Genomic DNA, 26,745 nt, shown 5'->3' with positions numbered 1-26,745 from the left:
AAGGTGCCGTTCATAATGAAAGAGAAAAGAATTGAATAAGCAAGAAGAAGTAGAAGATAAACTTTGTATATGTGAATTGGATTGAATCTTTGAGTATGATGTTTGATATATGATTCTTGCTATATTTTTATGAAGAGGATTTGATCCTGATATATAAAGCAGGAATCAGAATGAGGAAAAAGAAAATAACTAACAAAATTGATTTAACCGAATTAACTACTTTTCCACCAAACTTTTTCTTCATTTTGCTGTTTTTCTAATTTGGGTTTATGAGTTTTGACCTAGAATTTTTAAGTTCTTTTAAGTTTCAAATATTCAAAATAGATCTTTTCCCTCAACCAGGCAAACATGACACACATAAAATACTGTTCATCCTTATAAAGACAGACACTGTCACATGTCACCTCTGTTTTCCAGATCATAGATATGTTCTTCCCCACCTCCCATACAACACCCACCAGAAGAAGCAAAAATAGGGATGAAGGTCATGTCACACCTAAACTTAATGGTTCACAAAAATGATTTAATAGTTGAACCTCTAAAAAAATTTGACTTCTACAGAGAAAAAAAACTTAATAACTAAATACTATCTTTAAAATAACAAAAATACATTTATCATTTTTTTAAACTTGGTTACCTTAAATATGGATATTGATTACCTATTTACCTTACACTAAATTGATGCTCTCATATTATAGCAGCTATTAAAATTAAATTGATTTCCTCGTAACAATGGCCTAATATAGTGCAATCCGAGAGACAGAGAATGTTGATAACATGAACAAATTTCGAAGAAAGAGATAAATGCTGTGGATTAGTGTTCTGATTCCTGAACCAAGACCATTATTTATTTTGACACTCTCTCCCTTCTTTCAAACCAATTCCTTCCTCTCAATAACAACCTTTTATGTTCTTTAACATAAGGCCTCAACAACATAATCATTATTATTCTTCAATTCTCTCTATATCTGCACCCACAGAACAATTTCTGCTGATGGGTTTCTAGCTTTAGGATAAAAGATGAAAACTTTAAACTCTCTTGGCTGTGACAATATTACTTTCATAATTGGTCATCTTCTTCTCATATTTTAATGTTTCCCTCCACTCCAAGAAATGGATATTGGTTAGTTCAAACTTTCATAATTCTCTTATTTATATGTACCTATAAAGCACTGATATTGAAATGAATATTAGATACAATACATTTAAGATATCAATATAAAATAAGAACATAAAATACATAAAATATATAATTATTATTATGAATTACTAATTAAAGAATATATTTTGTAGACATCAATGAATATAAAATTAAATCCATATTATCATTAGAAATTATTATGCCAATAAAAAGGAGTACTCTCAATTTCATTTAATCTCATCAGCTTATTCATATGCATTCTTTATTCATTCTCTATGCACAAAGCCATGACCCATAGTTTATGAAGGGTCCAAATATATATTTTTACCTACACAATTAGCATTTGATAAATATGTTATTGTTTTTTATTCTATTTTAAATCAATTGTTTTATCAATGATTATCACTCCACTCATAAATTCATTCACTATTTTATTTGTTCGTAATAATTTGTTTTATATTTTTATATGATTAATGTATAATCAAAATAAGGTTGGACATGTGATGAGCAAAATATGAGGTCATTTAAGACTTATTAAGAAGTTGGGCTCAAAAAATATATTGAACTCAAAACCCTGAAAATTGTATCTTTATGTTATAACAATTTATTTGAGACCTATTTTATTTAAAATTTATTATAAAAATAATATAATTAATTTTTTTTGGTATACAATATGTACCTATTTTTATTTGGACCTAGCAATTTATTTTGTATTCTCATTCATATTCGAACTTTGACATACAAAGATTCTTTTTATAATTTTAGGGCACAAATTCTTTTTTCACACTAAGCCTAGAAGATGTTTGAGTCAGCTTTGTTTATGCAATACATATATTTTATCTTTTTTCTCACGCTTAAATTATTTATTTTTCAAACAAATAATTTCGATGCACTATTGGTATATATCAATAAAGTATTAGAGAGTATCTGTATGATATACAGATACATGAATGATATTTTCTCTCTCGTTTTCATCTTAGAATTCATTTATCAATTGTTTTTCTAAATGGAAAGTATAGCTTGTAAGTTATGACCCTTTCATGGATATTTAAATAATGTATATAATGTATGCATATGATGATGCTTATAATTTCTAATTAACATTGTCATGATGAACTTAATAAATATTAGAAAGATAGATAACTAAATTGATAGTCTACTTAGTTAGGTACCTAAAACTAAAGGTGAAAAATATATTTTAGCCATGAAGTATAATAGCCTTTGTTGTGCATCACTTGGTTTTTATGGAGTACATAGAGCAACAATGAGTAGGTGGAGCAACAATGAGATAATACCTTCTCAAATTATAACTTGTTTGTGGTTGGCTTTGATATCACTTTATATTGTAGTTATGTCTTGAAAAATGAAAAGGCTAATATGTACCAATTACCTTATTTGTCAACTGGTGGACCTGGATTTGGTTGGTAGCATGCTACTAATTGTTTACTATTTCTACAATTATATGTTCATTTCAAAATATAATGATACAATTTGCATATAGAACATGTTATATACAAGTACAAATTTTAACCTCTAGTGATAAGTGAGTTTTTTAATTTGTATTTCATATGGGATAAACCAATAATACTTGCTTTGGAATTATCAGGCAAGTACTGTGGTATAAGGCCTCATCTTTTTTTCAAATAGATTAAAATATTTGATTACTATGAGTAACATTTTTTTAGAGGAAAAACTATTCAATCTAAAATAAATTAGTTCTTTAATCAAAAGGTATGAAGATACATTTAGTTATACCATAAAAAGACAATACTTGTCTCATACAAAAAATGCAGTAACTTTTTTTTTACTATAATACATATACCTACCTATCTATCAATCTTGGTGCCTTGTAAGCTTGTACTCAATCGTTTAAAAAAATGGAAGTCTAAGATCATGTAATCATATTTTATTCTTAAATTACCAGTCTTACTTGTAATCTTATTATAATAACATGTACCAAAAAAAATCTTTTTAAAATTAGTACACTATATATATATAATGCGAGAACAATAAATCTGCATCTTACAACACATCTTAGATAATTATGATTAAAAGTTGGTTATTAATCATATAATAATTATATACATATATATTTTAATTTTAACCATTTAAATAAAATCTAATAATTCATATTAATTATTCTCATTTATCATACTAGTGTGTTGTTCTCATGTGAGTCGCTCAGTATATATATATATATATAATCAAATTTATTTAAGTATTACATCATAAGAAAAAAGTTGATTTAAAAATTCATAGAAAGGTTTTCGTCAAAAAGGTAGGTAAAAATGGGAGAATTGAACAACTGAAATACGTAGTTAAGACTTAAGAGATATATTGATTTTTTTTATGTCATTCTTTAAATAGCATTGACAATAACCTGTTTTAGTTTATAGTAATTATATTTAAAATTATTTTTCACAATATTGAACTATTGGAAAAAACATAATTAGCTTCCTTAATATTTTTGTTACACAAGAAATCATAAATCTCACACATCAGCTTACGTATTAAACAAAGAACGAAAACATAAAGAATGAAAACATCAAGAAAATAATCCATCAGCGAACGTTTTACGCATTGTTACCGTTATTCTTGGAAAACACATTAAAAAAATTAAATTATAAATATCATATATAAAATGTTATGGGGATGATACAATGAACATCATTTGTAATATAACATGTAATAATGTACCATTCATGTGATTGATCTCATTTAATAAAATTTAGACTTGATTGTTATTTTCATCTCTCTTATCTCAATTATAATAAAAAACATCATATTATTTTGGTTTCAAATATAAATAAATTTAATCACATTTACGTTTTTTTATCATATATGACATATTAATATTAATTGTAATTATTTGGATGTTTATATTAAATCAAATAGTTAATTGTCTTTTAACTAATTTCCTGAATATATATAAAAATTGTTTATTAAAAGTAACTATATATTTGAATATGAAAGATTAATTGTTGAATAGGGAGGGAGTAAAGTCTAATTGTGAAATGTCTTAAATTGTGTACTTCACATTTATAAATGAAACTTGATTCATTTATGAATGTTCCTATTGGTAGTACCCATTCCATAGATTTTTGTTGTTGAGTTTTTTTAATTTGAACGGTTAACATTGAAGTCAATTAAACCGTAATTAATCTAATTTAATCACTCTTGAAAAGAGGAGCCACCTTTATTTACATCAATAAGGTTTTTATAGTTTTTTTAAGTGGAATATTTCTATGAATTAAAATTTTGAAATATGACATCATGAACATAACTATCTTAGTTATAGAATAAATAATTTGATCTCAATTTTGTACTATGATGTTAAAATGGAAATTCTCAATTTAATTCATAATGAGCAATAGTGTTTTTTCTTCTTAAATCAACTTGTCTCAACTCTTATCTTTATGTTTAGAACTTCATTTGGGAATTAATATGACTTATTGCAATTTGGAAATCAATATGACTTATGGCAATTTGAAAATTATACATCATAAATGAATTTTGTATTGAAATTGAATAAGGTAGGGAAAGATAGAGATAACAACCAATATGAGGATAGGAAACAAAAAAAAAATAGAGAGGATAAGAGCATAAACAATTGGATATTTGACTAACTAGTAAAAATAATAATAATAATACAATACTACCAACAAGTAAGAATATGTCGATGTCTCTTGTTCAATAATGGACTTGGTCCTCCATCTTTGATATTCTTTGTGATGCCTAATAAAGGGTACATGATTATGATGAATATCTTCTATCTAAAAAATGTATCACTCCATATATTATTGTTTATGATTAATAAAAATATATATTAAATATTTAATTTAAATATTTTTTTAATCAATTACAAATAATGGTACATTAAGTAACACAATAATATAATAATATATGTGCTTCCCCATTATTATCACTATTCACTACATTTTATCGAGGAGAAAGTATTATGTAATCATAAATAAAAGGTTAAAAATATGATAATATATTGTTTTTGAGAGGGGATTTACTTATTTGGAGAGTAACTTTAAATTTTTTTAATTACATTTTAACAATTAATTTTATAGAGATTTAATGATTTAGATCTAGTCATTATTATGTGAGAAGATTCCTTACTCCCTAATATCACACTATTCACTGCCACATGTCAAATGATAAATGGACAGTTTCTCCCCCACCACTGTCCTGCTTTGTCTTTAGCATTAGACTCAAACTCAATGCATGGGGCACCCTTACCCTTAACTCTAGGCTCTCCCTTATAAGGTTCTTCACATGGTTCCACATAGAGAAAGAGAAAAAAAATAGAAAGAGAGAGAGAAAGAGAGAGAGAGAGAGAGTGCTATCAACTTATATTAGCAACAAGGAGAGGCTAGGATTGCTCACAAATCCTGAAAGGATTTAAAGTTGTGAAGACCCTTATCCTATCTTCTTCAATACACACATATTTTATTTCCTATACAATATATCATAAACTTTTCAGCAACATATATTTCTTCTCTTTCTCACTTGGTATAACATAAAGTCCTCTTTTTCTTCATTCTATCTTTCCTTCCCCTTTTTCATTTTCTTTTCTCTTAAGTCCATTATCAATCACTCATTAGCAACCATATTGAGATAACATAATTTTCTGAGTCTAAGTTTTGTGAACTTTCTGTGCAAAAGGGAACAGAAATGGCCCCAAGGTCAGGGAAAGGAAAATCAAATAAAGCTAAGGCAGAGAAGAAGAAAAAGGAAGAGAAAGGTTCAACATTTTTTTCACTTTAGAAAAATCAAATTTTGATGTCTTCTCATTTTTTTATATATATTTTATTGAATATAATCTAACTTAATTTTTCTCAAATTTAATTTTCTTCTTCTGTGTTATTAGCTGTGGCGCCTTCTCTTGTTGACATAACTGTGGTCACTCCATATGATTCACACCTTGTCTTAAAGGTACATATATAATTTATTTCACATTATACAAATTTGTTGAATTTTAATCACTTTTAAAAATTACTAACTTTTTTATGTGATGAAAATTTTCCCAAAGGGTATCTCTACTGATAAGATACTTGATGTAAGGAGACTATTGGCTGAGAAGGTGGAGACATGCCATTTTACAAATTATTCTTTATCTCATGAGGTTGGTATTTTTTAGTAATAATTGTAATTAATCATTAATTATTTTCCATATTTGCCAAACTTGTACCTCTCTTTATTTCTCTCCTTATACTAAACTAATTCAATGTTCTACTTCTTTTAGGTTAAAGGTCAAAGATTAAATGAGAGAGTTGAAGTTGTTACCCTAAAGCCATGTGTTATAAGAATGGTTGAAGGTAGGTTAATTAGCTAGCATACTTGTCATTCAGCATCAACTACCATCTTTCTAATTTGCACCTGCATTTAGTTGAATCTACAATTTTTTTGGGTCTATATTTAAGCTCCATTATAACATAATTTTACCTTTTTTAGTAAAGAGGGAGATAAGCTTTTGGGGGGTGGAGTACAAATGATTGATTTAAGAAAATAGACCAATTTTTTTTATTGTTGATTGAATAACTTCGGGGTGAGCTAATGTATATATTTCAGATTAAATTGCATGCATACATTTTTTATTCCTATATAATTATCTTTTTTAACTTATATGAGGTTACTATAAATCGTAAATAAATGGATAATTGAGTAATAATGCGATTTCTCGATTGTTGGAAGCTTCCCAATCACGATCAAATATAATAGTAGGAAACATAATTAAGATAAACAAGGAGGTAGGTGAATGTAATTTGGGTAGCTACGGGGTTGTACCATTTAGGTTGTAGTCAATGCCGCTCCTTCGTTTTAGTTGAAAGATTTGGTAATAATAGACTAATATTAAAGGCTTGAATTGTAGAGTGCAAGTAATAAAACACCCAACAAAAAGTAATATTATATATAACTCAACGTATTTTAGTGATGGGAAAACACACAAGTTGTTCGTGCTATAAAACTTTATTTAATTTGGTCATTAATGTCAAAGCATCTTAACAAGTTTTTGTTTGATTTAATTAAAATAATAGTGTTAGTGTAGCATCCATAAATCATATGAGTTGACAAGACTTTTATTAACTTAGCATTTCATGCATAATTTAATAAAATACATGTGAGTAAGATATATTTAAGATTTTCTCTTGCTCGGTAAGATATATTTATACTTTATAAATTTAGTCATTTGCAACTGCCATTTGGCAAAAGGACATGTGATGTGAGTAAACCTGACATAGAAGATAAGGTTATGAGGTGCTCCTTCATACACTTCCATGTTTGAACATACATAATATAATTTGTATTACTTTTGAGGTGCTCCTTCGTACATTTGTCAGTGTAAATTTTTTACATTATAATCATTAATTTGTATTATTTTTGTTTAAGAGTCAATTGTTACATTATCAGTGTATATATATTAAATTCTTATTTTTTTGGAAAGTCAATAATAATTAAACATGAATAGTGAATAATTTAATCACAATATATAATATGGATAGATTTATTATTATTGAAGCATACACTTTTTTCAACATAATATGGTTGCATCATAGATTTATTTACTATTGAAGAATGGCTCATTGGCTTATTCCTTTACTCATAATTTCAGGGTTAAATATGAAAAAGGAATGTTTTTTAAATAACATTTTGTGAAGAAGATCTAGTCTTGTCTTTCAAAATTACTAAAATAGTAATACATTATATGTATTTTTGGGGCCATACGTAGTACATGCAAAGCATAGATGGCTTTTGTTCAAATGTTTTGGACAGTGTTAATTTTAAATGGTCAAGGTCTCTTTTTCCCCTTTTTCAATTTCATTACTCTAGAAATGCTTTCAATTAAATATCTAAAGAATCTAAATCTCACTCCAAAAAACAAAGCACCAATATGTTTTATTCTCCCATTTTTATAATGTGTTTAATACACGAGAAAAACACAATGCATAAAAAAATGTGTCTCCATGGTGTCATCATTCTATTTTTTATACTTTTTTCCTTAGATATTTTGGAAAATATAAATATTTGTCACTTTCACACTCCTCTAGATTTAAGTATGCGATTCATGCAGTGTATTTGACTTGTCATTTATTGATGCTTCAATTTGGTGGCATTCATTTTGCCATCGCTATCTTTCCTTATTCTTTATTTTTAATTGACTTTATGCACCTATTTTTTCACTAGCAAGTTGCAACCGTGTATAATCAATTAAATGATCAACCAATGACATATATTTGGAAAATCACATTAACTTCTAACTTAATAGTTTTTATTAATTACTTAAATTCAAAAGCTACACCCACTCCTTTTAATTATTTGAATAACTAAACAGTGAAAAATATATACATTTGTGAGGTATTCTTTATATTATCAATACGTCATTTACTATTCATGTAATGATGAATTATTATTAACTTTTAAATATAAATAATACACATATATAATCGTTAATACAAGGACTCTATAAAAAAAACTTTATATTATATATATATATTAAACTCTTTATTTATACCATATAATTGTAAAGTATAAATTTCATCATGTATATTTTTTGAGGCATCATATTTATCATTAAACATTATTTATATTATATATGATCATATTAGTAGGATCAAGTGAAAGTTGAATTTATAACGGATATTTTATTGAAAAGGTGAACTAATAAAAAAAAAGAATATAACTAATGAATGAAAATATTTATATTTATTAACTTTTGTTGATAATGACAGAGGAATACAAAGAGGAAGCAGAGGCAATATCACACGTGCGAAGGGTGTTGGACATCGTAGCCTGTACAACAAGATTCGGGAAGCCCAAACGGGCCTTACAAAGCCCAGAATCAAAGCTCAAGAAAAACGGAAAAGCCCAAAATGAGAAGAAGGGTAATGGGTCGTCGGAGAAGGCCGTATCGGCGATATCGGAGAATGTGGGGATGGTGGCGATACACCCAACGCCGAAGCTATCAGAGTTCTACGAATTCTTCTCTTTCTCTCACCTCTCTCCTCCAATTCTATGTGCGTTATCTCTATCCTTTAAGCCTCTCTTTGCTTTGGATACAAATTATAAAAAATATATAAGTCATTTTTACAAGTTTCTGCTTCAATAACTTTTTTAAGGGTAAATAAGTTTTATTTAATAACTATTTCTTCTGTTACCATTTTAGTGTTATTTTTTATCACTGAAATTTTGCTCCAATTTAATGGTCTATTCTTAGAATTCGTAATAATATTAATTATTTTTTATCAATTATATATGTACGCTCATTATTTTGACGAGAAAACAATAATTATTATGGAATAAAGTATATTGATGAATTGAGGAGGTTTTAACAAGAAAATTAGTGTTTTATGAAAAAAAAATCCATGATTTCTATAAAAAAATAATCTAAAATGACACTTATAAAAATGATGAAGACCTTATCAAAAGAGCTTATAAATTTTCTACAAGCCCTTTTTAGTTTCTCTAATAAGTTAAAAGAGCTTATAAAAAGGACCTAATCTATTCTTATACAAGTTATTTATTAAATTAAAATTTATTTTAAAATGAATCATATTTTTTCCATCTCACTCAAAACTAATGATCAATTATTAATAATTATTAACCTATACAAATAACTACTCTTATAGTGTGTAAAAGTGTTTTTTTATCTACTCATAAAACTATTTTTCTTATAATTGATTATAATTAATTAATCATAAAACTATTTTTATTATATTTTTCACAAAATCTAAAATTTATTTTGGCCACTTGGGTATGTATGTATTTGTGCAGATTTGAAGAAATGTGAACTGAAGAATGAAGTTGATAAAAGCAAAGGAGATTACTTTCTGCTTCAGGTTTTGGCCTTTTTCATTTCTTTTATGTTATTATTGATGTATTTATTATAAATTTGATGAGCATTGTTTGTTACTTCAGTGTTGTATGTGATTTGAGTGGCTTAGAGAATCTTGTGAGAATAATGTTGTTGTTGGTGTATGCAGGTTAAGATCAGCAATGGGAAGTTAATAGAAGTGGTTGCTTCAGAGAAAGGGTTTTACTGTGTTGGAGGAAAACAGTCTCTGCAAAGCTACACTTTGGTTGATCTTCTGCAACAACTTAGCAGAGGTTTTGCTAATGTATGTAAATATGTTTATGTTCCTCCATGCTTGCATTTTTAAGGTTATCTCCTTTTTAGAATATATGTACTACTTAGTTTTAGAGAGGGTGAGTTTGGCGCAACGGTAACGTTGTTGTGCGACCATGAGGTCACGAGTTTAAATCCTGGAAACAGTCTCTCTAGTAGTAAGACACCACGAAATAGGAGTGTAAGCCCCCTTTTTTGGGTACTAATTTGGGTCTGTGTGTCTACAATTTTATTACATTTATCGCAATTGTGGGAAATATGACATATGAGAATTGCAGTTGCGATGTTGTCTAAACCACAACCCATAATGTAAATATGACTTGGGCATTACTGTCTTATATGTAACTGGAACATGTTTTTTGCTATTTTTCTTTTTAGTTTTATAATGTTTTAGATTTTGCATTGGGGCTAATGGATCAATTTTAGTGTAGGCCTTACTTAGAATGTTGATAAAAAAAGCTGGTGCGCGGAGTTATTTTGCCATAGGAAAATATTTCCCTACATCTATGCTCTACAACTTCTCGACTACCTTGACTTTTAAGACCCAAAGTACTTGTACTTTGTGTCATAAAAGGAAAGTTATCAAAAAAATCGTCTAACTTTTGTTGTACAAATAACTGTTTTTTTCCCAGCAAGTTGCCTCCTCATTTTAGCTTTTCAGTGCATTATTATTAGAATACTGCAACCTGTTAATCTGTCTGCTAATGGTTTATTGAATCATAGTACTATTTACTTCAAGCAAGTAATTTAGTGTTTTTGATTGTGACTCTAACTAATTATTGATTAATGCAGGCATATGGATCATTGATGAAAGCTTTTTTGGAACATAACAAGGTTTACTTCTAAATAATCTAAAGTTGATCATTTCCGTTTCTTTTTAAAACATGAGGCTTTTATTGTAACATTAACAAGGTTCACTCTTTCAGTTTGGGAATCTTCCATATGGATTCCGAGCAAATACATGGCTTGTCCCTCCTTCTGTTGCTGACTCTCCTTTGAACTTTACTGCCTTACCTGCTGAGGATGAAAACTGGGGTGGTAATGGTGGTGGCCATGGTAGAAACAGTGAACACGATCTTAGATCATGGGCAACAGATTTTGCAATATTGGCTTCTCTTCCTTGCAAAACCGAGGAGGAGAGGGTGGTCAGAGATAGAAAAGCTTTTCTGCTTCACAACCAATTTGTTGATACCTCAATATTTAAGGCTGTTGCAGCTATACAATATATCATGGAGTCCAAGTCAAATTTGAAGAAGGAATTGAATTCTACTCCAGGTTCTGTTTTGCATGAAGATCACGTAGGAGACTTATCCATTGTTGTCAAACGTGATATCCGAGATGGAACTGAAAAGTATGATGCAATATCTAATGAACCAAGTGTGCACAAAGAGGATGCTCAGAAGAATTTAATCAAAGGGTTGAAGGCACAAGAAAATGTCATTGTTCATGTGAGTCATAATCCCCTGTCTTACAAGGTTATAGATGTATATGCATGTGAAGAGTTATGTGCGTATGAAATACATATATGTGTGTAGTCAGATATGGGAAGTTATCACATCATTAGATAAAGTGGATTTTTGTGCTTTATCCTGATTGAAAAAATATCTTAACAGTGGCCTCAAGAATAACAAGCAAGTATTACAGTATTCTTTAATCTCCCTATGTTTTCATTAGTGTGAAAAATCACGTTGAACACCATATTTTCATTCTTTTTAAAAAACTTGTTCATCAATACATGTTATTTTTTCCTCCGTGCTCCTTGTAGCATTTTCAATATTGATCTCTAAATCTCATTTCTATAATCCAGATTGGTTGAGCCAGTGTGTCTTTGTTACACATGCCTGAATTTCATCTCTTTGCCCTTTCAAATTATAAATTTAGTGTTAAATTTGTTCTCCTTGCTGAGAAGCTCAAATGTTTTTACAGGATACTTCTTCTTTGGCTGTTGTCGTTGTTCACCACTGTGGTTATACTGCAACAGTAAAGGTTGTTGGTAACTTGAACAAGAAGAAGCTTAATGATCAAGATATTGAAATAGATGATCAGCCAGACGGAGGAGCGAATTCTCTTAACATCAACAGGTTTAAACAATGTGCTATTCTCCGTAGCAATGCAAGCACTGTCATCCATATAGATTAATACAATCATTTATGCCTGCTTCAGGTGTAATTATGTCAATTAGTTAGGGGATACCTAAATGCATTCTAAAATTTCAAAATATTCTTTCGGTTATTAGTTTCTTTTTCGTAATAAATAGCATTTAGAGTAAAAAAGTGGAACTTCATTTTAATTTTTCTACATTGCCGCTTTTGTCGATAAGCTGCAGTGCTTGTCCATTTTTTAAATATACGATTTTATGATCTTTACAGTTTGAGGCGACTGCTTCACAAGTCTGGAGCTGTACCATCAGAAGGGACTTTATCATCCATATCGAACTCTGATGACTTCGACGCTTCTGAGAATGTAGTTCGGAAGGTGGTCCAAGAATGCTTGGAAAAGATTAAGGAGGAGCCGGATGTTTCAAAAAGGTCTATTCGATGGGAACTTGTTTCCTGTTGGATGCAGCATCTACAAAAGCAGGAAACTTCAACTGATAGCTCTTCCACTAGTAAAGAAGATGTAAATGACGTTGAGCAAGCTGTTAAAGGTCTTGGAAAGCAATTCAAACTTTTGAAGAGAAGGGAAAAGAAACCAAGTAGTCTAGATGGTACAGATTCTAGTTCTGGAAACATGAATGTGTGTACTGATAAAGTTGAGCCAAACAATGATGACTTAAGTAGCTCTACTGAATTGGAGAAGCTACTTTCTGAAGAAGCATTTTTGCGTCTCAAAGAATCTGGAACTGGTCTTCATCTAAAGGTTTGTGGAAAATTTTCAACAATGTACCATACATGCATTCTTGTGTTGCTACATGCTACTTTTGTTTCTGTCTTAAAATTATAAAGTACTTCTGTTTCATTTGTTGAATTTTTAAAATTGTTTATTAGTTCATCTAGTCTGTAGGTTAGGTTTTTTCTGAGTAAACATTTTTTATTATTTTTATTTGTTTTTGATATTATATTATATCTTCATATTTTTCAAACCTATCATTCAATTAATTTTTTTTTTCTGGCAACAGTCAGTGGATGAGCTTATCAATATGGCACACAAGTTTTATGATGATGTTGCCTTGCCAAAGCTGGTAACATTACATTTCTCAATTGTTTCTACACTCTTATGAATAACATGATGGTTGTAGACATCGCTTACGAACTGAATGTATTTCTATTTTAGGCTACAGACTTTGGATCACTTGAACTTTCTCCCGTTGATGGCCGTACACTAACTGATTTTATGCATTTAAGAGGCTTACAGATGCGATCTCTGGGTGAAGTGGTGAGAATTGTTTTCTATCTTATCTTGCTCCCTCTAGAAACTTCTTTGAAAACTTAGGATGAGTCTTCTAGGTCCAGCAGTATTCCTTCTACTTCTTGGAAGCTTCTATTTCGGCTAAATTCAGTGAAGCACTGCCAACCATTCAAGTGATTGAAAGCTTCTATTTCGTCTAAATTAAATGGCCAGTTATATTAGTTTTGGTAATTTAGTTTGCTTTTGTTGGTTTATGTTAGATATAAAACCATTAACGTGGTTGCACCAAACAGCTTAAGCTTTTAGGAGATTTGGTCTTCGATATGGTATTAGAGCCTTTATACCAAGTGCTCTAGATTATGATCCTTGCTTCAATTATTCTTTTAATAAAAATTGAATTTCATCTTAAGGTTTTAAAGAGTTAGTCCTTGACCATTCTAAATTATTGTATGAATCAGGTTAAACTCGCAGATAGTCTTCCGCACATACAATCACTTGGTATTCATGAGATGATTACTCGAGCTTTCAAGCATCTGCTTAAAGCAGTTATTGCCTCTGTTGACAATGAGGCAGAGTTATCTCCAGTCATAGCATCAACACTGAATTTCTTACTCGGAGGAGGTAGTGGCCAGATTCCGGGTGATGGCCATAATCTCAGAATCCAGTGGTTACATATATTTTTGGCCAAAAGATTTGGATGGACCCTGAATGATGAATTTCAACATTTGAGGAAGTTATCAATTCTCAGAGGGCTCTGTCACAAGGTATCACTAGTTTGACTTATTTTCTTTTTTACATTTTACATGCAGCATTTTATTAACTTCATATATAATCATTTCCCCAGGTTGGATTGGAACTATTCCCTAGAGATTATGACATGGAATCCCCCAAGCCCTTTGGGAAATACGATATTATTAGTCTGGTTCCTGTTTGCAAGGTGTTATTCTGTTTATATTTTAGTCATCAAGCCAAATCTATATATGTTTCAATAACTATCATCTCGTTGAACCATTTACAATAACTTCGTGTTTTACTCAACAGTATGTAGGGTGTTCCTCAATAGATGGACGCAATTTATTGGAATCTTCCAAAATTGCTCTTGATAAGGGAAAGCTTGAGGATGCTGTAAATTATGGAACAAAGGTACCAATCACTCTGTTCAGCTTCTTCATGAAGCATCACTATATGTTACTTATAAATATGTGTGTTATTTAATTGGAAAATGTGTTGCAGGCATTAGCAAAGATGATGGCTGTTTATGGTCCCTATCATCGTACTACGGCAAGTGCGTACAGTCTTCTTGCTGTGGTTCTCTACCACACGGGTGATTTTAATCAGGTAATGAATCTTTCAGATTCATGCCTCAGCTATTGTTGAAAATTGAGATATCTATGGATTCTTTTCTGATGCATAGCTTCAACAATTCCATAAAAAAATATATCATTTTTTGTCTCCTAGGGTAAACAATTAGAAACGAAAGGGAGAAAACATGTCATAGACTTGCTGTACCTACATTACAGAATGAAAAATCCTTTGTTTTATGCATGGTCTTGAGAATCCTAATTATTCAAATGATTGTGTGGGCTTTTGTTGCATCTTTACACAGTGCATGTATTAATATTTTAATGTTTTCTTTATATAGGCTGCCATATACCAGCAAAAGGCTTTGGATATAAATGAGAGGGAGCTTGGACTTGACCATCCTGACACCATGAAAAGCTACGGGGATCTTTCTGTCTTTTATTATCGTCTGCAACACATTGAACTTGCTCTTAAGTAAGTTAAACTAAATCTATACGTTTTTGTCAATTATCTTAAAATTACTATTTTTTAATACTAACCAATATCTCAATCCTACACAATCATCTTTTAACTTTTGGATTATTTTAATTGTTTAAGTTATCCTCACACAATTGATGTTTACTACTTGCAACTGTTTTACCCTAGTAATTGAACTTAAATGCATGTTTTGGTAGGTATGTCAACCGTGCTCTATTCCTTCTTCATTTTACATGTGGGTTGTCTCATCCAAACACTGCTGCAACATATATAAATGTGGCTATGATGGAAGAGGGCATGGGAAATGTTCAAGTAGCGCTCCGATACTTACATGAAGCTCTTAAATGCAATAAAAGATTGTTAGGAGCAGATCATATACAGGTCTCTCTCTCTACTCTACTCTACTCCACCCCTTTATTCTCCCATGGCTGGAACAGTGTTTTATATGTTGATTTCATGTTTCAGACTGCTGCAAGCTACCATGCCATAGCAATAGCTCTTTCGTTGATGGAAGCATATTCTCTGAGTGTGCAACATGAGCAAACTACACTTAAGATACTTCAAGCAAAGCTTGGATCAGAAGATCTTCGAACACAGGTCATTACTTTTCTTATTGTATTACTTGTGTACAATCAAAGAAGCCAAACTTGGGTACATGTTTTGGATTTACCTAAGGATTTCCCTTGTTTGGAATTGGTTTGTGCTTCCATTTTTTGAAGTATTTTCCCCATTGTAGGATGCTGCTGCATGGCTAGAATATTTCGAATCAAAAGCTATAGAGCAGCAAGAAGCAGCTAAAAACGGAACTCCGAAGCCAGATGCTTCCATTGCAATTAAAGGTCACCTTAGGTACTAACATGGTATACCCATATTACTAATGTTTCAAATACTTCATTCTTGAAGTGCACAAAATGCTTGACTTTTTTTTATGCAGTGTTTCAGATCTCCTGGACTTTATTAGTCCTGATCAGGATTCAAAAGGAAATGATGCTCAGAGAAAACAGCGGCGTGCCAAGGTGGCAAATACTTGCTGATTATTCAAAAAAAATATCATATACCTGTTACGTTCCTTTGAATTTAGCTTATAGTTTTAATGCAGTTTCTTTTCTGAAGAAAAAAAAATTATACTTGGTCATTCCATTATGTATTTGACATGTTTTTCATATGTGACTTTCCAGATAGTCTCAGTAAGTGACAACAACCATCAAGAGCATGATGAAACAAAAGTTGTTGAGGACATTCTCTTTGATGACTCAAAAGATGCTACAAGCGTTGTAGAAAACATTACAGAAGAAAATAATGTCACTCTTGATTATGAAGAACCGAAAGAAAATGGTGATTTGACTAGGTACAAGCATGTGATAAGTGAGGCTGTTGAGGAAACATCATCTGATGAAGGTTGGCAAGAAGCAGGTTCAAAAGGACGCTCAGGAAACACTGCTAATCGCAAGTTTGGACGCAGACAGCGACCTCATGTATCAAAGCTCAGCATTAGCAGATCTGCTAGTTACAGTTTTCGGGAAGGCAGTTATAGGAATGACATTACTTCGCCACAAAAAGCAGCTCCGAAAGTCCTTTCAGCCATATTATCTCCATCTAGACAATTGAAAGCTCAAAACTTAACTTCAAGTGAGGATTCTGCTAATCATTCAATTAAAGCTTCTGCGTCCAAAGTTTCCTTTCCTCCAACATCTCTAAGTTCTTTGGCTTCAAAATCTATATCTTACAAAGAAGTGGCTCTGGCACCACCAGGTACTGTTTTAAAGCCGGTGTTGGAGAAATCTGAAATGGACCAAGTAAAGGCTGAAAACGAAACATGCAGTAGTCCACTTGTGATGTCAATAAATGAAGGTACTTGCCAAAGTTCCATAGTTGATACAGTTTCACCTCATGATGAAATAGAGGGAACTAATGAAATTGAGCCACAGCAAGAAAACTCCGCATCAGAAAATGAGAATGTTTCCCTTGATTCCGATCAGGCAAAACCTGCAGAAACAAATAGTAGTAAGCTTTCAGCCACAGCGAAACCATTCAATCCAGGAATGTTGCCCATATCTCCACATTTGAATTCTGTTTCGATGACAAGCATATATGATGCAAATGTTAGTCAAGCAATGCTTGTGGAACCTGTGCTTCCTCCTGCTACTGCCAGGGTCCCTTGTGGGCCTAGATCACCTCTATATTACAGATCCAACTATACTTTTCGCATGAAACATGGTTTTACCAAATACAATACCTCTATAAGGGAAAGAGGCGGATTTGGAGCTGCAAGAATCATGAATCCACATGCACCTGAGTTTGTTCCCAGAAGTGCTTCTCAAATTGAAACCGGTGATGCCAGTTCGAATATTTCCAGTGGGCATAAGCGGTCTGAAGTAGGCGCGGGAAAAAACAATAAGCTAGATGAAACATTTGTGCAAGTCAAGGATAGTTCCTCAAAACACAGCATTTCTGAATCTGAGAAGTCAGAGATAGCAAGGCAGATACTGCTCAGTTTTCTTGTGAAATCTGCTAAGCAAAACATTGATTCTGTGGATGAATCTAATGGTAGTGAAGGAAAGCATGAGAACTTGGAAAATTCTTCTGATGCAGTAGCCAAAGACAGTGCCATCATAAAAATCATTAATGGGAAGGAAGAAAAGAATAAGATGGTTCTTCATTCAAGTGGTAATAGTAAAGAAGAGAGGGAAGATGTTGATGCAACTAGGAAAAAGAATGGAGATGGTGAAGGATTTATAGTTGTCACAAAGAGGAGAAAAAATAAGCAGAAGATTTCAAATGGAGTCACAGAATTGTACAACCAGCAATCTATATTGGCTTCAGTTAGATGAATCAGAGTTATTAAATTAAGCATCATTGCTCCAACACTTTTTTTCTGTCCATCTGAATGCATGTCTGACCAAAGCTCTTGACATCATAATGTTATCATAGTATCCATGTCACAGAATATGGTCACTAAATAATTTTGGTTTTTTGTTTATGTCAGTTCTTTGTCCTCACAGTTAAAGATTTTGTTTTATCAATAAAAAGCAAAATGGCAAATTTATTTTAGTATTGTTTCTTTGGGGTATGATTTATTGTTTCTCATCTTCTTGGGTTGAATAATAGCTGAAAATAAAAATAAAGTGAAAAATGTGCTGTAGCACCATAATATTTGGGTCAGAATTGTAATGTACTAGGAGGAAGTGTTTATCTCAATTTGAAGCTATGATGATATTTTAGGCCATTTGTACTAGAGCACAATTTTTTACAATTTTTATGGGACAGAGGTAGCAATCATCTTTGGTTTAAGTTTACTACTAGGTAGATACTTTACTACAAATTGTTAGAAATTAGGGGTACCTTGCACTACATTTAATTTTAGGGGACATGAAGATGCATATTTTGAGTGTTATGTAACCAATCCATAAAAATTTGTATTATGATAATATTGGTATTATAGGCACATCTCATTTGAATTCTACTATATTTTGTTTTTGTCAGCAAATGTGTGATGTAGTACAGCTTTGGGTCAGTTGCAAATATCATTTTGCAAGTTGAGATCAATGTAGAGTAATGTAATGAAAATTAGTGGTGTACATCATTTTTTGTTTTTGGTAATGTTGATCACATAATTACTTTGTGACAATGATATAAAACTTTCACATTGAAATTTTGATTCAATGGTTGCAAAAGAGGTTTATGTTTTTAATAGGCTATTGTGATGTAACAGATTTCATACTGAATAGCATTCTCACTAATGAATTTAGAAGTTTGTTAAATTTTACAACCTTATCCTTGTTGATTCTGAAGAATTATAATAAAGCACATTTATCCTACACAATTTAGTACATCTTAATAGAATGAAAAAGACTTTCACATATCATCTAATTAATGAACTAAATTATGCAACATTTGCGGTGCCTATTAAACAACTTGCAATTGAATTACACTGTTGAGAAGAGAAACTTATGATATAAGTAATAATAGCACTATGATTATATGCATGCATCTATTAGACTAGCTAAGTGATTTGATCACTAGTAGGACCCTAATTATGAAATGTTACCCACAAAACCAGATGAACAATATAGTTCAAGGATGGTTTTCTACATGTTGATACTATATCACAATCTAATTAAGTGAACACAAAAGTTGATCTGCTTATTAATATTATATGTTCAATATATCATCTCCCGTAGTAGAGAATTTAGTATTAGATAAAGATTGCGACATATAGCAAAATTATTTTTTTAATATTTATGATTTGAAGTTATTTAATTTTATTTTATCCTTATATTATAATACTTGAGAGTACCTGAATCCAATCATGTTACTAAAATAAAGATCATAACTTTTGCATTACCTAATCTGTAGGCTGTAGCCCAAATGGACCAAAGCAAGTGACCTTAATTTGTGTGTTATAAACAGAAATTTCGGGGGAAGCAAATATGTCTCTTTCAAATTATTATGACATTTTTCTTTCACATACGTACATATATTTAATGCAACACAAAGTCAAAAGCAATATTATCTTTTATGAGTATTTTGGTGTCTATTTAGTTGTGTTATTATTTGTTTTATATCTGTAAAAAAATTATACTCACAAGTAACCATCCTTTTCGAGCTAATAATATGGAGCTAACTCTCCATACACAAACTTTGATAAATTGGATTTTTGTTTAATAAAAAGTACCACATCAATCTAAAAGATGTATAGACTGATAATAAATTCTTCTGAATTCTTGACCTAATGTGGAGATTACATCATTCATCATTTATTATTAATTATTATTGACTTTTTAAATAAAAGTAATACAAATAAATTGTTGATAATGTAGTGGTTGATAATTGTATCATAAAAGCAAGGAGAAGCAGAAAAAAAACCTCTCACCAAGAGCCAAATACTAACTCCATTTTTATATTAGCGAATACATTTGTCCATAAAAGTAGTCAAGAGAATTAAGTTATCATGTGGGCAGAGAATAATCTTCTCACATATATACTCTATTCATTTTTATATTTTTTGATTTTTTAATTGGTTCTTGGTGTTCTAAATTGTTTGATATTTTAGAAACTTAATATATATTTATGTTTTATTTTCTAATAATATATTTATTTACTACTCTTATTTTTTTTAATTTTATATGATTTATTGATTCTTAGATTACATGCATGACATAAAAAAAGTGTGGAACAATGAGTATATTAGATAAGTTACCAACAAAACGTTGGTCCAGTGGTGTAAGGTCGTACTAGATTTATAAAGTCTAGAGTTTGATTTTTGAGAAGGATACTTGTTGGGAGAAGCAATTATAAATCTGAGAAAAATTAGTTCATTACTCAAAAATATAAAAAAAATAACATTGGTAATACCAAAAAAATATAAGACATAAAAGTTGAGATATTTTGAATTGACATTTATTTTTGAATAAATTAAGAAAAAAAACCCCTTTAAACATTTGCCATAAAGGCTTAAACATATAGCCGTTGGTGGGGATAGCTAAATTATTAATGAGGTATTAATTCTTGTTTCAACTTATTGCCCTCTGCATTCTCACGCCAAACGCGGCCTTTAAATAATAACTTATTTGTTTTCAATTTATTGCCCTGCACAACAAAATTGATATTCTCCTACTAAACTTTCTTATAAATCTTTTTATCTATAAGAAAATAATATATCATAAAATGATTCTTTATTTATTATTAATTGATCTATAAGTGATATATATATTACTTTGTTATAGGTAAGAGTACTTGTAAGAGAATTCATATGATAATTTAGTAGGAATATATATTATCTATTGCACAATACTCCAAAATTTAAAACTTTGTTCACACCACTTAGACATATTCCTTGTAAAACTTTGTCTATGCTCAAGTTTTAGGTCAAAAGTTCCTACTTTATTCTTTTTGGTATAAATGATAGAATCAAGAGGACTTAATTCTTTCTCACCGTTGAGTATTTGATTAATTTTTATATGAATACGTTATAACATATTAAAATGAGTCTATTTTTCTATCTTAATTAGTAGTGTAGTTATGCAGAAGTTCCGATAAAAGTAATTAACCATATAATTATTCATTAGAGATGGTTTGAGCACATTGCACAGAACACCCATTCTCTTTGTATTCTTACACAAGAGTACCAAAAGTTGCTTAGTCTAACTAAATGAGAGACTTTATATTTTTTTTTGTTTCTCATCACAGCATAGGCAATTCTGTTCGAGTCGAAAACATTTATAAGTATGTGGGGCTAATTCTCCCAGTGAGTATTTTTTCATCCACAAGACTCGAATCTGAAACATTGCTTAAGGGAAGTTAAACATGTACTACTTGAACTAACATTCGTTGGTAGAGACTTTATACTTTGCTCATATAAAATTAGTTTACCCCACTAAATGCAAATTATGGATAAAAAAAGTTGTAAATAATCATTATCAGAATATTAAGTTTACTGTTTCTTGTAATTTAAATATAATATTTTCCATATAACCTTATATCTTTTTAACTCTTTAAACTTTAACTTAAGGTTAAGGATAACATAATTAGTTTTTTCCCTTTCTTTTAAAATATTTTATATTTAGAGTTTAAATACTTATATATTATTTATGTAAAGATTTTATACTGTTAATATATTATCTTTCATTGTATGTATTACTTACTTTTATTTAAAAATTAATAATAATTAACACGTGAGTAATGAATATTACACTAATAACTTGTACATTAACAAGTTAAGTACATAAGCCAATGTCTTATATCCCAGCTACTAATATTTTAGGAGATTATAGTTTATTAAGTCAACTCTTTCTAGGTCACAGAAAATAATTATTAGACCATGTGTTAAAAAAATAAGGTAGTATACTTTATGAACCAATGTCCCTAGAGTTAATGGCTAAGATGAATAGTAAGAAATGGACATTGATTTGTCTCTTAAAATTGCAGTAATGAATTCTTAGCCTGGCTTGTAGCATGAAATGAAAGCCAGTAATAAAAAATTCAAGTTACAAATCCCTTTACTCAAATTTTGGCTCGTAAGTACCCTATTGTAGTTGGGTTTAAATGTTTAATGCAGATTATAACCTTAGGCAAATCTTAATAGAATGTCTTCAAGCATTCAAATTCCTATTAAAGTCATTACTTATGAAATGACTTCACATAACTATCACCATCTTTTGAAATTAATGCGCAATCTACTGAACAAAAAATTAATGCTTCAACATTAATAATACCAAACGTATGCATAAAAATTGTATAATTTATATAACTACTATGTACTATGCTCTAATAAGTTTTATACTAATTAACACTTGTTATATGTGTTTTGATGATGGTAACAAGAGAGAAATAATACATTGACTCATTGAAAATATGATTGAATACGTATATAAAACTCTAATACTACATATATCAATTTAACTCATTATAAATACATGCTAATGCATATAAACCAAGTTTCTTAATGCAGAAACAACATTCACACCCAAGTTACATACACATCCAAAGATTGAGTACAAATCTATTTAAGCAAAGAAAATATAAATGAACAAAATCAAAGTAGCAATAAATTAGTTAATAATAATAACAATTGTAAAATTGAAAAGAGAAACTAGGAAGCAATGTTTTAAATTACATTTTGTGACCACATTTCCCTCGGATTTATAATTATAATAAACACAATATAATCATGGTAATACTAAGAATGGTGAGAATTTGGAGAATGCAAAGGGAAGAGAGGCAAGAGCTTGGGAGGTTGAGAGGAAGTTGGAGTATTGAGTGGACTTATTGGGTGCAAATAAAACCCTTTCTCAACCACAACCCTTTTTTCTTCTTCTTCTTCTTCTTGTTGTGGTGACCTTGGTGTACGTGGACTTCCACGCGCCAACATCTCGAGTGGTGAAGCAGGTGAAGCCATAACATTTACCATTTCACCCATGTAAAACACACCTCTACCACTCCCAACAACATGGTTATTCATGCCAATGTTGAGTTGAAGCTTCTTGTTGGCGCGTCGTTCATGGAGTTTGAAGTGTGGTTTCTTTAAGGCTATGTCGTGGGCCGTGGTGGTGGGCCTGTGGGCTTGGGCTAAGTGAGAGTGAAAGTGGAGTTTTTGGGCAGAAGGGTCATCGGAGGAACCAGTTAGTTTTTGAACAACTGCCCGGAAGTTAGAAGGGTCAGCTTGTACAAAGGTTGTGTTTGGTGTTGTTTGGTCGGATCCGTAGGTGGGTGCGTGGAGGTTTGTGGTGGCACTAGAATTAGAACCCATAATATAGTATAATATATAATATATATATATATATATATATATATAGAGAGAGAGAGAGAGAGAGAGAGAGATTTATTGTTGATTATTGTTGTGTGTGAGGGTTGGAGAGGAAGCAAGAAGAAAGGTATGGAATGTGGGGTTTTATAGAACAAAGTTTAGAGATGGATGGGGTTGCTTTGCTTTATGGGGTGGCGTGTGGTGGAAGTGTGAGGAATGGGAGAGAAGTAGAGAACTAATAATTCATGCTACTTCATATCATATACCTTATCATTTATTGGAAGACTAACATTTTTTCAGATGGCCACCAAATTATATATTATTTATATATTAACTATTCTTCATATTTAAACAATAAAAAAATGTATGTAATAATAGTTTGAATTTGATACAATATTGCATTATTGATCATTTGTATTTAATTATTTAAAAATATAGTCTAATTTTTATGATATAATTATTGTGTATAATTTTTTAGACTGATAATGTATAGATATTACATTCTTTTAAAATCTACAAAAGAAAAGAAGTATATATTTGTCATTATATCATTCACTTTTCATTTTTAATCTATTTTTTACAAACTTCATTAAATAAGGATTTCGTGGATGAGTCAGCCATTTAAGCATGTAATTAATGGTGCATTTACTATTGTATATTGGATCCACTATTTCAACTTTGAAGTGATAAAGGTGGATGAAACCTTTTTATTATTATTATTATAAAAAGTATAAAATAAAAAGGGAAAAAGATATATGCACTGACAACCGACAGTGTAAAGGTTTTTTACACTTACTACATCATCCACCATTAACTTTTAGTCATTATTGACTTTTACATAAAAGTATTACAAATGAATAGTTTATTGACTTTTACATAAAAGTATTACAAATAAATGATGAATAATATACTGACTATGTATAAATCTTTACACTGTGAGTGCACACATTTTACACTCAAATAAAAATGGGGAAACATTCCCGTGAGTGGAACTCAAGCTCTTTCATTTATGATTTTATCCTTGCAAGTAAAAATTCCTTATCATAAGGTTAAGCTTTAATGTGAGTATCATTGAAGTTTGGCACAAAAGTCGTATAATGAAATAATTGTCTAATCTCTTTCACAGCAATGCACATGAATGCAACTACAAATATCACAAATTTGTAGTTTAGTTCATAATTTCATAACCATGATTGCTAGAAAATACTAACACAAAAGACTTGTTGGAAAGTCTCACTAATAATGAGGAGTGAAATTTATAGTGAAGTGAAGAAGAATGAATAAAAAGTAAAGGTGGTCCTATAGTTTGAATTTGAAAAAAGGAACAATGAATGAGGCAAAGCTGGCATTGAATGATGAGTCATGAAGGACATTGAAACAAGAAACAAGGTTGTGAGAAAGGAAAAAAAAATAGAAACTATTTACATTGCAGAGTCTGTGTTTGGTCAGAGTCTCAGAATATGATTCTTTCTTTCTCTTCTTTTCTTTTACTTTTTCTTTCATTATTTATAATATTGTTATTATTATTGAGTGAAGCTTCATGTTGATTTTTAAATTAAGATTAGGGAATGTTAATAATTCTAAGCACCTTGGTTGAGATATCAAAGATAGAAAATGTATATTAAAATGTGTTTTCAAATAACCTATTTATCAGTTAATTTTATAATACTTATCAACAAGATCTTTAAAGTTAGTCTAGTTGTTGACATTACCAAAAAAAGCCAGTATTCAATATTAATCTTTGTTAATTAATTTAATCTCTAAAATAGGACATAGCTGATTTGCTTGCCAGTTTAGTTTCTAAAATCTGACATCATTGGTCAACTCATCCTTACAAAACTCCAGATTTGATTTTAAAACTACAATTTACTTTTTAAGGTTACATGACCGTATTAAATAGGTTAAATATAAATGATAATTTTGATATAACCAAGTGTATCAAGTACCATATCATCCTATGTATAGATAAGAAATTTATCACTTTCAAAATGCGTGATTATCTATCCCAATAAATATCGATATCAATAATAGAATATTTAATCTTAAATCTGATACAATATTTAGTGATTCAATAATATCTTACATTATTATACTGACATCTTATCTATACACCTCACATGATATGCTAGTGAACTACCATGCACTAATGTGAGAAACCAAATTAATTGATAATTAGACTAAATTTATTTTCTACCAAAAAAAGACTCAATTTATTTTTCATAAAGTAAATTGGTAATTAATATAATACAAATTTATTGATTATTAATTTATTATATGTGTGCACTGTGCATATTGAGTTGCTTTCCTTTTCAGTGTATCTTCCTTTTCCTTTATCCTTAGTTTGCGTGAGGAATTGCACTTTGACATTAGAGAAAAGGTATCACAGGACTTTCTTTTTTGGCTTTGGATCTTAATTTGAAGTTTCTTTGCTTTACTCATTTTTCCTCCATTCCTTTTGGATTATGCTTTGCTGGACCCTCTCATTTTTTTCTGACCCTCTTTTTCACATCTTTAGTTCTTCTTTCTAGCCTTTACAATAATAGTCTTTCCTCCACTCTATAATTTCTTATTGTTTTCAACTAGTTTTAACCCTTTCACATGAAAATTATGCAACTTCAAATATTTTGGACCAACTCAGAACAATAAACATAAGTCATGTATTTGTTGGTATATAAAGAAAATGATCGCTACAAGCAATCAAATATAGGATATATAATAAATAAAAGAAAATTTATTAATGGATAAAGGACATAAGTCAGCTGATTGTATGTACATCTTTAAGAGCATATATATATATATATATATAGAGAGAGAGAGAGAGAGAGAGAGAGATTTATTGTTGATTATTGTTGTGTGTGAGGGTTGGAGAGGAAGCAAGAAGAAAGGTATGGAATGTGGGGTTTTATAGAACAAAGTTTAGAGATGGATGGGGTTGCTTTGCTTTATGGGGTGGCGTGTGGTGGAAGTGTGAGGAATGGGAGAGAAGTAGAGAACTAATAATTCATGCTACTTCATATCATATACCTTATCATTTATTGGAAGACTAACATTTTTTCAGATGGCCACCAAATTATATATTATTTATATATTAACTATTCTTCA

General features: G+C 30.3%; 2 protein-coding genes across 4 annotated transcripts; one reads left to right on the top strand and one right to left on the bottom strand.

Moving 5' to 3' along the window:
* LOC109348929 (protein TSS-like) lies at positions 5,451-18,449 on the top strand. Of its 3 annotated transcripts, none has more exons than XM_019589542.1 (24): positions 5,451-5,659; positions 5,813-5,891; positions 6,018-6,082; positions 6,180-6,272; positions 6,393-6,465; positions 8,878-9,162; positions 9,920-9,984; positions 10,129-10,263; positions 11,064-11,105; positions 11,198-11,719; positions 12,198-12,352; positions 12,641-13,130; positions 13,390-13,452; positions 13,545-13,646; positions 14,078-14,383; positions 14,464-14,556; positions 14,661-14,762; positions 14,853-14,957; positions 15,262-15,395; positions 15,596-15,779; positions 15,864-15,995; positions 16,135-16,247; positions 16,333-16,414; positions 16,577-18,229. In XM_019589542.1, exons 2-24 carry the CDS (start codon positions 5,822-5,824, stop codon positions 18,227-18,229), a joined length of 5,064 nt encoding a protein of 1,687 aa, XP_019445087.1. In that variant the 5' UTR covers positions 5,451-5,659; positions 5,813-5,821. The 3 variants fall into 3 exon arrangements, with proteins under 3 accessions (XP_019445087.1, XP_019445094.1, XP_019445103.1); XM_019589549.1 differs by having other exon boundaries at positions 5,460-5,553; XM_019589558.1 differs by lacking the exon at positions 5,451-5,659 and having other exon boundaries at positions 5,822-5,891; positions 16,577-18,449.
* LOC109348941 (VQ motif-containing protein 11-like) lies at positions 22,791-23,809 on the bottom strand. The gene has a single exon (XM_019589565.1). The coding sequence runs from the start codon at positions 23,644-23,646 to the stop codon at positions 23,077-23,079; it is 570 nt and encodes a 189-aa protein (XP_019445110.1). The 5' UTR covers positions 23,647-23,809; the 3' UTR covers positions 22,791-23,076.

Source organism: Lupinus angustifolius, chromosome LG01, assembly GCF_001865875.1.
Source record: "Lupinus angustifolius cultivar Tanjil chromosome LG01, LupAngTanjil_v1.0, whole genome shotgun sequence".
NCBI classification, from domain to species: domain Eukaryota; kingdom Viridiplantae; phylum Streptophyta; class Magnoliopsida; order Fabales; family Fabaceae; genus Lupinus; species Lupinus angustifolius.
Note: the sequence above shows the minus strand (reverse complement) of the source record. Positions and strands in the feature narration are given on the sequence as shown.

Bases quoted from the DNA above. Each gene is read 5' to 3' on its own strand.
- LOC109348929 (XM_019589558.1), top strand. From the start codon at position 5,822: ATGGCCCCAAGGTCAGGGAAAGGAAAATCAAATAAAGCTAAGGCAGAG. The intron at 9,163-9,919 runs GTGCGTTATCTC...GTATTTGTGCAG, and splicing joins CCTCTCTCCTCCAATTCTAT to ATTTGAAGAAATGTGAACTG. The intron at 10,264-11,063 runs GTATGTAAATAT...TGATTAATGCAG, and splicing joins TTAGCAGAGGTTTTGCTAAT to GCATATGGATCATTGATGAA.
- LOC109348941 (XM_019589565.1), bottom strand. From the start codon at position 23,646: ATGGGTTCTAATTCTAGTGCCACCACAAACCTCCACGCACCCACCTAC.